This window comes from Myripristis murdjan, chromosome 19, assembly GCF_902150065.1.
Source record: "Myripristis murdjan chromosome 19, fMyrMur1.1, whole genome shotgun sequence".
In the NCBI taxonomy this organism is placed as follows: domain Eukaryota; kingdom Metazoa; phylum Chordata; class Actinopteri; order Holocentriformes; family Holocentridae; genus Myripristis; species Myripristis murdjan.
The window spans coordinates 826,466-841,029 of NC_043998.1; the positions used below are offsets into that span (position 1 = coordinate 826,466).

Below are 14,564 nucleotides of genomic sequence, written 5' to 3' on the forward strand. Positions count from 1 at the left end.
AATAATAAGAATCACGTTATTGTCATAGTCAACAACAAAACCATGTAATAAGGTACGGATATCCTCTCTGATGGGTCGGGAATCGAACCCTCGGTATTATGCACGCCAGGCAGAAACTCTAACCGCTTAGCTACCAGGGCTTGTTTACATGATTTGGGCTCATGGTCCATTCATGTTGATAAGTTACGAAAAAATGCAAAGTCCGGTCGGTTTGAAAATTAACACACCGCTTCTTCTCCATAAGATGCACATTGTTCGTATAGCATAATAAAATAATGATAAAAAGAAAAAATAAAGATCAAAAAAGATCCGGGGCTTTTGAGGAAAGATCCCCCCCACCCCCGCGCCTGATAACAATGTGTATGATAACATAAGTACACACTTAAACAACCGATTCATATTGATAAAATTAATTAAGCAATAAGCCCCGAGAAGCCGTGGGTTACAGTGATTTTACAACAGCTGAGGGGCGTTCTAAGGCACGACGCACAGCGGAGTCGTAGGCATGTAAGGCACGGTAAAGCAGCACACATCGGGATGTTAATGGATCAGCTGTGCAGTGTTATTAACCGAGGATTATGTGGAAAATTGAACATCTTGCTTTGCCAACTCGGCAAGGATCTGCTCCAGGCTCCAGCCTTCCACCTTCTTGAATCGGTGTATTGTATACTGATCAATTTGGGGAGGGGGACGGATTGGGTCACTATAAATCTGGAGGGGACACGTCCCCCCCGTCCCCAGTGCCATCTGCGCCCATGCAGTGGATGTACCCATGAGTGCTGCTGTTTTTATCTGAGCTTCATTGGCACAGCGTTGATAAAATGACGCTGCAGTCCAGAGTTTTAGTTATTGGTTAAGTGTGACACTCGGAACAGACACTCACACCATGTCGACCACAGTGTAGCTACCACTACACTTCCATACAGGAGTTTAATGTAGCTGAGTTGTGATGTACAGTATGTTATGCTGTTAGTTTATGTTGCCTATACTCACGTGTGGAGTGCAGAGGAATGCAAAGCATTGTTCAGATTACAGAATATCAGCTAGCGTACTTAATTGCCACAGAGTTGATTTATGACACAACGAAATAAACGATAGAGGAAACCATGGAACAATTGATGTTTTTCTACTGTCGCGGGATATATTTTGTCATATCGCACAGCCGTAACCTTCATGATAACATTTTCCTAACCTTAACCCAAGTATTTTTAGTAGCTACCTCGCTCAGGAAATGGTCCTTTGAGTTGTATTAAAGACACCTCTGTGGGTTATATGCACTACTAATTTTGAATTTGCTCCTGTTAGATGGTTGGAACAAATGACCTACGTGGTTGATGGGTTAGAGGACTTCTTGAAGATCCATTGTATTGGACCATTTTGGATTTTCCACCATATTCTTTTTTTTCTTTCCAAAAACTTTTTCCTAGATGATTTGTCTGATTTAAAAGCTCTTTGACACACATTATGTAGGCATGACAATCTTTCAGAACTGAGGGGGAAATTTTAATCTAAAAATTTGAATTATGATAATGTAAACGTTTGCAAAAATGACTAATTGAAAGATTGAAAATTGAATAAATTAATGAAGACCTCACTCTCTGGTCAAATTATAGACCCATCTCCCTTATCAAAATAGATATCAAAATTATTAGCAAAGCTTTAGCAACTTGAGCTGAGTCAGTCATTCAATCTGTTATTTAGACTAAATAAGATTCATAAAGGTTAGACACTCTTCAAATATCAATCAATTAATCAGTCAAGAGGGAACCACATTTTAATTTCATTGTACAACCTGTTGTATAATGACCAATAAACTTTTTTAATCAAACGGACCTCAGAACTATTTTGCCTAGATTCCACCAGCAGGTCCACATCTCCACCAGAGGAAACAACACACTGGACCATGTCTACACCAATGTTCCTGGCAGCTACAGAGTCCTCTCTCGTCCTCATTTTGGCCAGTCAGACCACATCTCCTTGCTTCTCCTGCCTACTTACATCCAGCTGACAAAAAGGTCAAACCAACTGTAAAAACAGTCACGGTGTGGACAGATGAAGCTACAGCAGCTCTACAGGACTGTTTTGAATGCACAGACTGGCAGATGTTCAAAGATGCTGCTACCATGAAGAATACACATCATCAGTGACATCACACATCAAGTAATGTGCTGATGATGTGGTAAAAATAAGGTCAGTTAGATCATTCCCTAATGAGAAAGCCTGGATGAATGGAGAGGTGAGAGCTCTATGTAGAGCCAAAAAACTGCCTTTTAGTCAGATGACAAAGAAGCCTACAACACTGCCAGAGCAAAACTGAAAGCTGGCATCAAGGAGGCAAAGCGAAGGCACCAGCAGAGACTGGAGAGAGACCTCAACACCAACAACAGCAAAGACCTGTGGCAGGCGGTCAAAAGTGTTACAGGCTACAAAAACAGGAGCGCTCCCATCATGTGTGAGGCCACGTTACCAGATGAACTAAACACATTTTATGCTCGCTTTGATCTCCTCAACTGAGAGTCAGCTGTAAAGTCTACTCTGCTTCCAGAGGAGCGGCCACTGTCAGTATCCACAGTGGATGTGAGGAAAGTCCTGCTGAAAGTGAATATGAGTAAAGCTGCTGGGCCTGACAACATCCCTGGCCGTGTACTAAAAACATGTGCCAACCAGCTAGTAGATGTCATTACTAACATTTTCAACATATCGCTGTCACAGGAGAGTGTTCCCACCTGCTTCAAGACAGCCACCATCATCCCTGTGCCTAAAAAGTCTGCAGTGTCTGATCTAAATGACTACCGCCCTGTGGCACTCACCCCCATCCTGATGAAGTGCTTTGAGAAACTGGTTCTCCAGCACATAAAGAACAACATCCCTGCCAGTCTGGACCCTCTGCAGTTTGCATTCAGAACCAACAGATCCACAGAGGATGCCATCTCTACTGCTCTCCACTCAGTCTTCACTCACCTTGAGAAAAGCAACACCTACATCAGAATGCTGTTTGTTGATTTCAGCTCAGCTTTCAACACAATCTCCCCCATGAAGCTGATTGGAAAACTGAACACTCTGGGCATCAGTACCACTCTCTGCAACTGGATACTGGACTTCCTCACAAACAGACCCCAGTCAGTTCGGATTGGCAGTCTGTCCTCCTCCACTCTAGTGCTCAACACTGGAGCGCCCCAGGGCTGTGTGCTTAGCCCCCTCCTGTTCACGCTGTACACCCACGACTGCAACCCCCGACATGGAGAGAACTCTATTGTGAAGTTTGCGGATGACACCACCATCATCGGCCGGATCTCCAACAGTGATGAGTTTTCATGTCGGGAGGAAATCAACCATCTTGCAGAATGGTGCACAGAAAACAACTTACTGCTCAACGTCACCAAAACCAAAGAGCTGATAGTTGATTTTAGAAAAAAGGAGGCAAAGACACACAACGCTGTCTACATCAATGGAGCTGAGGTGGAGCAAGTGAGCAGTTTTACGTTCCTGGGAATCAACATAACAGAGAACCTGTCATGGACTTCACATATCTCTGCCCTGGTTAAAAAAGCTCAGAAACGGCTGTATTTCTTAAGGAAACTTAAGAAAGCAAAATTCCCACACCAAGTTCTTGTCAACTTCTACAAAAGAGCGATTGAAAGCATCCTGACTGGAAACATCACAAACTGGCATGGGATGTGCACGGCCCAGGACAGGAAGACTTAGTGATTAAAACTGCCCAAAACATCATTGGTACCCATCTACCAAGCACCAGTGATATCGGGGAGGTGAGGTGCCTGCGCAGAGCCAAAAGGATCCTAAAAGACAACACCCACCCCAGCCACAGCCTGTTCACCCTGCTGCCATCAGGCAAAAGATACAGAAGTATTCGCTGCCGTACCACCAGACTACAGAGCAGCTTCTTCCCTCAGGCTGTGAGACTACTTAATGCACCATCTGCACTCCTCCATGTTTAATAATTTTATTTTTTTTATACAATCAATTAATCAATCAAGAGGGAACCACATTTTAATTTCATTATACAACCTGTTGTATAATGACCAATAAACTTCTTTGTATCCTTATATCCTTGTATTAATTTTAACCCACAACTAAAATCAATGGTTAATGACTTAAATTGGTGGATGATTTTACCACTATCCATCACAGGCAGAATGTCCACCGTAAAGATGATGATGTTACCCAAAGACAGTTACTTATTCACAATGATCCCCATCCAGCCAACAGCCAAAATACAATATATAATATATATAAGCTACATGATATAGCTCTGACTGTTGGCTTAAACTAGAGGCAACTTTGTACACTGTCACCAATGCTTAATTTTGAAGGTCATCACTTTTTTTTTTTTTTTTTTTTTTAAACTGTCCAGCTAATTAAGTCTAATTAGCCCCACACATACATACCAATCCTCCATACCACAGAGCATTCTGCATTCTGTGGTGAGTTTGTGGTGGTAAATATTTGCTTATGTATTTTATTTGCTTTCTTATTCATAATTATTCCACATACTTATTTATATATACATATATATAGATCTATATATGTGTGTGTGTGTATATATATATATATATATATATAGATCTGTGTGTGTGTGTGTGTGTATATATATATATATATATATATATATATATAGATAGATCTATATATATATATATACTGTATATATACAGTGGTGTGAAAAAGTGTTTGTCACACTTAAATGTTTCAGATCATCAAACAAATTTAAATATAAGATAAAGATAACACAAGTAAACACAAAATGCAGTTTTTAAATGAAGGTTTTTATTATTAAGGCGAAAAAAAAATCCAAACCTACATGGCCCTGTGTGAAAAAGTGTTTGCCCCCCCCTGTTAAAACATAACTTCACTGTGGTTTATCACAGCTGAGTTCAGTTTCTCTAGCCACACCTGGGCCTGATTACTGCCATACCTGTTCTCAGTCAAGAAATCACTTAAATAGGACTTCTCTGACAAAGTGAAGTAGACCAAAAGATCCCCAAAAGCTAGACATCATGCTGAGATCCAAAGAAATACAGGAACAAATGGGAAAGAAAGTTATTGAGATCTATCAGTCTGGAAAAGGTTACAAAGCCATTTCTAAAGCTTTGGGACTCCAGTGAACCACAGTGAGAGCCATTATCCATAAATGGAGAAAACTTGGAACAGTGGTGAACCTTCCCAGGAGTGGCCGGCCGACCAAAAATACTCCAAGAGTGCATCGACGACTCATCCAAGAGGTCACAAAAGAAGCCAGAACAACATCTAAAGAACTGCAGGCCTCATTTGCCTCAGTTAAGGTCAGTGTCCATGATTCAACAATAAGAATGAGACTGGGCAAAAATGGCATCCATGATAGAGTTCCAAGGCGAAAACCACTGCTGACCAAAAAGAACACAAAGGCTCGTCTCACATTTGCCAAAAAACATCTTGTTGATCCCCAAGACTTTTGGGAAAATATTCTGTGGACTGACAAGACAAAGGTTGAACTTTTTGGAAGGTGTGCATCCCGTTACATCTGGCATAAAACTAGCACAGCGTTTCATGAAAAGAACATCATACCAACAATCAAACATGGTGGTGGTAGTGTGATGGTCTGGGGCTGCTTTGCTGCTTTAGGACCTGGACAACTTGCCATAATTGATGGAACCATGAATTCTGCTCTCTACCAGAAAATCCTGAAGGACAATGTCCGGCCATCAGTTCATAACCTCAAACTCAGGTGCACTTGGGTTACGCAGCAGGACAATGATCCAAAATACACCAGCAAGTCCACCTCTGAATGGCTGAAGAAAAATAAAATGAAGACTTTGGAGTGGCCTAGTCAAAGTCCTGACCTGAATCCGATAGAGATACTGTGGCATGACCTTAAAAGGGCAGTTCATGCTCAAAAACCCTCCAATATAGCTAAATTACAACAATTCTGCAAATATGAGTGGGCCAAAATTCCTGCACAGCACTGTAAGAGACTCATTACAAGTTATCTCAAACGCCTGATTGCAGTTTTTGCTGCTAACGGTGGCCCAACCACTTATTAGGTTTAGGGGGCAAACACTTTTTCACACAGGGCCATGTAGGTTTGGATTTTTTTTTTCGCCTTAATAATAAAAACCTTCATTTAAAAACTGCATTTTGTGTTTACTTGTGTTATCTTTGTCTTATATTAAAATTTGTTTGATGATCTGAAATATTTAAGTGTGACAAACATGCAAAAAAATAAGATATCAGGGAGGGGGCAAACACTTTTTCACACCAATGTATATATATATAGATAGATAGATAGATAGATAGATAGATAGATATAGATCTATATATATATAGAGAGAGATATATATAGATATATAGATATAGATATATATAGATAGATCTATAGATAGATCTATATATATATATTATTATTATATTTTATCTTTTCATTAAACTAATTGACATGTGTCTAGGTGAGGAAAGTGGGATCTGTAGATTAGATGCTGGGTTTCAAGTCTTATTGTGCTCTCAGTTATTCATCAAGTATTCTGGATGAAATGTCTTGAGTACCACATGGTGGATAATTCTGAAACATGGTAGCCATTGAGTAGAAGTGCTCATTGGAAAATGTTCAGTCAAATCAGAATCAGAATCTTTCTCTATTGGCCAAGTATTCATACAAAGATTATGTTTATGAACAGAAACCACATTCCTTGTATGTACTGCACACTACTAGGTAAATAAAGTTGGATTCTGATTCTGAACTTCGTTTCTATTGGCCACAACGCACTTTACATTGGAACTAGTATAATGCCTGAAAATTACAAGAAATGCTATCTGTTTGTTGAGTTTTTATGTTGCCTGTGTATTGAGTATAAACTTTGTTTTTCTTTTTTCCAGGTGTCAGTATCAAGAGTTAATGACAGACATGGATGGCTGGTCCAATGTAATGAACCATTGCAGTTCATGTCTCTTCATATACCTGAGGAGAACAGGTATGATACCACCACTTTCACTCTGAATGTCTGAAATGCCCAAGCATTTTGCTGCTGACACATGTTTCTAAAGAGTTAATAAGCTATGTATCTCACATGTATGTGAACATTTAATTGTGCATATGTGAGCATTTCAGTAGCACTTGTGTGCTTGTGTGTTTCAGTGGTGTTTATATGAATGTTTCAGTAGTGTATGTGAAAGTGTTTAAATAGTGTATGTACGTGAGTAAGATTGAATAACGTACTCTGGTCCATCACACACACACACACACACACACACACACTTCTCATTCTGTCATCTCTCTGTTGTCCAGGTCGGTGGATATCCTGGAGCTGTCAGAGCAGAAAGATTTATTAAAGTTCCACTACCATACTTTGAGGTTATACTCTGCCATCTGCGCTCTGGGAAACAACCGGGTGGCCCATGCTCTCTGCTCCCACGTGGATGAGGCACAGCTCCTCCAAGCTATAGAGAATAAATACATGCCTGGTAATACATATAAAGAATATAAAGAATAATTACATCCCAATTAAGTTCATCCATGAAGAATGCATATCTGTCAGGTAATAGAGGTAGCCTGTATAAAGAATAAATATGAGACAGGATATAGACAGAGCCAATCCATAAAGAGTGTTTGCAAGGTGATAGACATTTCTTTGATGAAGAACATTGGAATGGTAGAGAGAGTTTTGATTGAATGAAAATGTGTTTGCATAGAAAAATTATACAAACTCAGGTCTGTTCTGGCTTAGAGAAATTTGCAAAGATGGCATGCCAGTAAAAAGCCAGACTTAGTTATATTCGTTCTATTTAAAAAAATCATCAGGTAAGTCTAGCTCCACTCAGGATGATGATTGATCCAGACATGTTATGGTTTCCAGTGAAACATTTTGGTTGGAGAATAACCAGATGGTCAAAACAGAATAAAATTGTAAGAGCAGTTGGCAGTGAGGTTATTATAACCATGTGTTAGAGAAGCAGACTTATCAATGAAAGGTTACTGGCTGGGAAAATTTTGACGTGGGACAATAAACAAATAAAACTCCCACCACCCTATCCCTTTTCTGTCAAGGTGTAATTCTGTCTTAAAACTGTTCCGTAGCAAGTGGTAGAGAGAGTTTTTCCACTGAGAAATTACCAGCCAAGAAGGTGTAAAAACTATAAATGTGAGCAGTGGCGGCTGGTGAAAAAAATTCTTGGTGGGGCTGGTGTGCCAACACATTTCCCTGCCTAGTCTAGTATAAGCATTCAAATGAACAGTGGGAAAATTACTAACAGCTCCACAATAATATTTAATTTCCCTCTCAAAATCAACAGTTTCAAAGATAAAATAACAATTTACAGCTATATTAGATTTTATGCTATCAAATACTATACAATACAGTACAATACTGAGATAAACCAACAGTGTGAGTGAGTGAGTGAGTGAGTGAGTGAGTGAATGAGTTTACAGAAAAGTTCTTTTCAAAAATTAAAACATAATCAGATGATTTACCCTATCTGATCAAGAAAAAAGAAGAAGAAAACAGCATCAGTTCCATAGAAGCAGCAAAATTTGTCAGTGCATGTCACAACCACAACAAAACAACAGTCTCCACAACTACACTCTGCCAATAGAACGTAAAATACACTTTAATGTAAAATATTGAATGTATCTGTGTCTGTCTCTGTCTGTCTGTCTGTCTGTCTGTGTCTGTCTCTCTCTCTCTCTCTCTCTCTCTCTCTCTCTCTCTCTCTCTGTGTATCTGTCTCTGTCTGTCTGTCTGTCTGTCTGTCTGTGTGTCTGTCTCTCTCTCTCTGTCTGTCTGTCTTTCTGTGTGTGTCTTTCTCTGTGTGTGTGTGTGTGTGGGTGTGTCTGTGTGTGTGTGTGTGTGTGTGTGTGTGTGTGTGTGTGTGTGTGTCTGTCTGTGTGTGTCCACGCTGAATCATACCTGTCACTTCTGAAAAGGATGCAGGGGAAGCAAAAAAGTGCACTGGCTGCTCCACACCCTGTCAGCCACGGCTTACGCTTAAACCAGCTCCAGCAAAAAGTCCTGTTATAGGGTTTAGCTTTCTCCTTGGTTTTCTGTTGGATGTTGATTTCGGGCTTGTCGGGTCCCAGCTCCTTAAAGCGGATTTTTTCCGCCATCATCCTCCTCGCAAAAGGGTAATTTAATAAGGATCTCACCGAATTTGGTGGAAGCTGCTGCTCTTGAACTCCTGTCATCATCGCCGCCATTATCTCTATCACTCACTCCTCGCGGTATTTTATTTTTTCGTAGGGCAACATAAGTCTGGGAATCTCACTGCGAAAAACAATGATCGCTGTCTCCTCAAGTAGCTTTAGCAATCCAAAACCTTCACGCATTTTACGTGGACGTAGGGGCAACATTTCCAGCGCCCCTACGGCGTTAAATTTGGCGACGTTGATTGGCCATTTTCCCCTAGCAACCATAACCGGATTGGCTATTTAGCTGTAGGTGTAAATGTTGTGTAAATGATTCAGATTCCATGTAGGCACACACTATTAAGTAAAACTGACACTGATGATAAAATTTGTAAATACATATATATACATTAGAGATTTTCCCCCTCCACATCTGGAGGGGCAGCGCCCCAGCGCCCCCTATGGGCCAGCCGCCACTGCATGTGAGCAAGGGTGGTGCTGCCAGCAATACACAGTTCTCAAACATCATTTCTGCGTCATGTGGTTGATCAAACTACAGTCTCTGTCAGTGCTTATTTTTTGTGCTTTTGTTAGAGGTTTTGTTTTTTAGTTTAATAAATTCAAGCATCAAACAGTTTTGTGCATGTGGTTGATTTTGGGAGTATTTCTGTTGCTGGAGTTATTTATCTTTTTGTAATAGGCCACACCCACCACCACACTACTTTTGGCCAGTCATTGTGAAAGGTTAATCAGCTATTCCTTGCCCCATAACCAAGTTTATGTTATGTTAAGTTATGCACCTTCTTATGATAGGCCACGGTGTCTGTCATGCCCCATTTTGGCCAATCAGCATGAACAGTTCTTTCTTGCCCAAGCTTTTCATAAAATGTTACCATGTTACATGAATCGGCTTGAAAGTTATATACCTTTATGTGACTAGCAACACCCACCGCTACAACCCTTTTGCGTGTGCGCAGGCATCGACCAGGACAGCTGCTTGTTGCAGTTGCTCCTGCTCTCTTTGCACTTTTTCCTAAACTTACTTTTCTGTCATATCCTTTTTGGATAAGGTGATTACTACGTAGGTTTTAAGTTGAACCCTTTCCTAACCATGAGGTTTGGAGGAGTTATAATCACTTTTCTGATTGTTCAGTTCTTTTTTCTGATCGTCATGTTGCCAGTGCAGAACTACTCCATGGCTCCATTGCTATTGTTTACAGTTGGGATCGGCTCCTGGCGCTCCAGCTGGCCAGCATGATCGACTATACTCACCAAATCCCTGAGGAGATTATGAGAAAGATCTGGGGAAGAAGGGGTAAGGGAAGGAGGACAAGCCAGCAGAATGCAGAGGCACAGAGGGAGAGAAGGAGATAACAAGACATGTCTCCCCTCTCATCATGGGCAATGTGAGATTTCTGACAAATAAAATGGACAAGTGAGTGCCGCTAACCAGGAATCAGTGGGAGTTCTATGAGTGTAGAATAATGTGCATTACATAGATGTAGCTAATCAGGATATCCCTGATAACGTCTCCATTAACAGGACTGTACATTGAACTCTAAGCTGTAAGAATCAGAAGAATCAGAATCACTTTTATTGTCATTTTCCCCATGTACCTACATACATCAGGAGCCTGAAATGTCGTTTCTCCTCAATCACTTGCAGTGCAAGACAAAAAAAGGACATAACATAGACAACCATTTAAAAAGAGCCACACTGTGACATGCAGTTCATATCCATGTCTGTATATCCACATACACCCATACATCCATATATAACCATATGTATGTACATATACACATACACACACACATACATATACACTATATTACCAAAAGTATTCGCTCACCCATTCAAATGATCAGAATCAGGTGTCCTAATCACTTGGCCTGGCCACAGGTGTATAAAATCAAGCACTCAGGCATGCAGACTGTGAAACAAGACATTTGTGAAAGAATGGGCCGCTCTCAGGAGCTCAGTGAATTCCAGCGTGGAAGTGTCATAGGATGCCACCTGTGCAACAAATCCAGTCGTGAAATTTCCTCGCTCCTAAATATTCCACAGTCAACTGTCAGCTCTATTATAACAAAATGGAAGCGTTTGGGAACAACAGCAACTCAGCCACGAAGTGGTAGGCCACGTAAAGTGACGGAGAGGGGTCAGCGGATGCTGAAGCGCATAGTGCAAAGAGGTCGCCGACTTTCTGCACAGTCAATTGCTACAGAGCTACAAACTTCATGTGACCTTCAGATTAGCCCAAGTACAGTACGCAGAGAGCTTCATGGAATGGGTTTCCATGGCCGAGCAGCTGCAGCCAAGCCACACATCACCAAGTGCAATGCAAAGCGTCGGATGCAATGGTGTAAAGCACGCCGCCACTGGCCTCTAGAGCAGTGGAGACGCGTTCTCTGGAGTGATGAATCACGCTTTTCCATCTGGCAATCTGATGGACGAGTCTGGGTTTGGAGGTTGCCAGGAGAACGGTACATTTCAGACTGCATTGTGCCGACTGTGAAATTTGGTGGAGGAGGAATTATGGTGTGGGGTTGTTTTTCAGGAGCTGGGCTTGGCCCCTTAGTTCCAGTGAAAGGAACTTTGAATGCTTCAGGATACCAAAACATTTTGGACAATTCCATGCTCCCAACCTTGTGGGAACAGTTTGGAGCGGGCCCCTTCCTCTTCCAACATGACTGTGCACCAGTGCACAAAGCAAGGTCCATAAAGACATGGATGACAGAGTCTGGTGTGGATGAACTTGACTGGCCTGCACAGAGTCCTGACCTGAACCCGATAGAACACCTTTGGGATGAATTAGAGCGGAGACTGAGAGCCAGGCCTTCTCGACCAACATCAGTGTGTGACCTCACCAATGCGCTTTTGGAAGAATGGTCAAAAATTCCTATAAACACTCTCCTCAACCTTGTGGACAGTCTTCCCAGAAGAGTTGAAGCTGTAATAGCTGCAAAAGGTGGACCGACATCATATTGAACTCTATGGGTTAGGAATGGGATGGCACTTCAGTTCATAGTATGAGTAAAGGCAGGTGAGCGAATACTTTTGGTAATATAGTGTATATACACATACATACATACATACATATACATGCCTACACATACATACATAAGATAAAAAAAAAAAAAAAAAAACACAACACAGCCTATGGATAAAGTGCCATGGTGCAAACCAGTGTTTGTAAAGTGCTGTTGTGTGTTTCTAAAGTGCAGTGCACAGTTCAATCATTTTAGGTCAGTTTGCGGGGGTGGGGGGAGTGGGGGGGGGGGGGGGGGGGGGGGGGGGGGGGGGGGGGGGGGTTGGCAGGGGGCACAGTTCATTTACGAGCCTCACTGCACTCGGGAAAAAACTGTTCCTCATCCTGCTTGTCCTGGCCTTGATGCTCCTGTACCTCTTCCCGGAGGGTAGGAGGGCAAACAGGCCATGGGAGGGGTGATGGAGGTCCCTGATAATGCTGGTGGCTCTTCGGGCACAGCGCTCTATGTAGAGCTCCAACAAGGAGTGAACAGGGGCACCAATGATCCTCCCAGCTGTCTTCACCACCCGGTTCAGCTGATGTTGTTCTTGTGCCTTGAGGCTGCCGAACCAGGAGGTGAAGCAGTAAGTAAGGATGGACTCAATGGTGCCCCTGTAGAAGGTGGTGAGGAGAGGAGTCGGGAGGCCTGCCTTTTTTAGCCTCCGGAGGGGGTATAGTCTCTGCTGGGCCTTTTTGATGATGGCCGTGGTGTTGATGGTGAAGGTCAGGTCATCTGCCAGCTGAACCCCCAGGAACTTTATGTTGCTAACCCTTTCCACAGGCGCGCCACCGATGGTCAGTGGAGAGTGATGACAGTTGCTGGCTCGCCTGAAATCAACCACCATCTCTTTTGTTTTGTCAACATTTAGGAAGAGGTTGTGTGCACTGCACCATGATGTTAGTAGATCCACCTCCTTCCTGTAGGCAGACTCATCATTTTTGCTGATGAGCCCCACCACGGTTGTGTCATCCGCAAACTTGAGGATGTAGTTGCTGCCAAAATTGGCAGTGCAGTCATGGGTCAGTAGGCTGAACAGTAGGGGGCTCAGGACACAGCCCTGGGGCGACCCCGTGCTCACTGTGATGGTCCTGGATGTTTGGCCGCCGACCCTGACTCTCTGTTGCCTCTGAGACAGGAAGCTGAGGGTCCAGGCGCAGGTGCCATGGTCCACATTCAGCAGCTGCAGCTTTTCCACCAGCTGCTGTGGAATGATGGTGTTGAACGCTGAGCTGAAGTCAATGAAGAGGAGCCTGGCGTAGGTGTTCTCTTTGTCTAGGTGGGACAGAGTGAGATGGAGTGCAGTTGAGACAGCGTCGTCTGTGGAGCGATTGGCTCTGTATGCAAACTGTAATGGGTCCAGTTTTGCAGGGAGGCTGCCCTTGATGTGCTGTAAGACAAGCCGCTCAAAACATTTCATCACAACAGGTGTGAGGGCCACAGGTCGGAAGTCATTTAGTCCGGCAGGGTTTGGCTTTTTGGGCACTGGCACAATGGTAGCACTCTTGAGGCAGGTGGGCACAGCTGCTTGACTGAGCGATATATTAAAAATGTCTGTAAAAACCTCCTTGAGTTGCTCTGCACACTCCTTCACAACACGCCCAGGAATATTGTCCGGTCCCGCCGCCTTGCGTGGATTGACGCTGGCGAAGGCCTTTTTTACTCCAGCTGCTGACAGCTGCAGCACCTGCGCCCCGGGAGGTGGTGGGGGCATCTGTGCCTCAGTGATGTTGTTAGCCTCAAAGCGTGCATAAAAGTCATTGAGTCTGTCTGGTAATGAGGGGTCTTTTTGGCCAGCCTGCTGGGGGGGGGGGGGGGGGGCTTATAGTCGGACAATTTCCTGAAGCCCTGCCACAGGCACCTGGAGTCGTTGCTGTCCGTGAAGTAGCTATTGAGTGTTTGCCCATATAGCCTCTTTGCCTCCCTAATACCCTGAGCCAGGTTGTTTTTTGCCAGCCTAAACGCTGCGGCATCCCCGGATTTGAATGCCGCATTTCGGACCCTCAACAGTGACCAGACATCTCTGGTCAGCCAAGGTTTCTGGTTGGCTCTCTTCCTAATGGTCTTAACCTCAGTCACATCCTCAATACATTTATTAATGTAGCCAATGACAGTCTCTGTATATTCCTCCAGGTTGACAACACTGTCATATGTTGCTGCCTCCTTGAATATACTCCACTGTGTGTCTTCAAAGCAGTCTTGCAATGCTGGAATTGCCTCCTGGGGCCACATTCTGACCTCTTTGAGTTCTGCCCTGCTCTGTTTCACCCTAGGTCTATAAGCGGGTGTGAGCATCACAGCTACATGATCAGAGGAGCCAATGTTAGGGAGGGGGGCTGCTCTGTAGGCATTTTTGATGTTTGTATACACGTGATCTAATGTGTTATTGCCCCTGGTGGCACAGTCAACATGTTGATAGAATTTTGGTA

At 43.1% G+C, this 14,564-nt stretch overlaps 1 protein-coding gene across 1 annotated transcript in view; it reads left to right on the plus strand.

Annotated features, from left to right (window-relative positions):
- The window catches only part of ryr2a (ryanodine receptor 2a (cardiac)), a 666,625-nt gene that overhangs the window by 352,198 nt on the left and 299,863 nt on the right, over nucleotides 1-14,564 (plus strand). Inside the window, exons 37-38 of the mRNA XM_030078094.1 lie at nucleotides 6,868-6,962; nucleotides 7,277-7,452. Of these exons, the coding sequence (XP_029933954.1) occupies nucleotides 6,868-6,962; nucleotides 7,277-7,452 (271 nt within the window). The remainder of the gene's footprint in view (nucleotides 1-6,867; nucleotides 6,963-7,276; nucleotides 7,453-14,564) is intronic.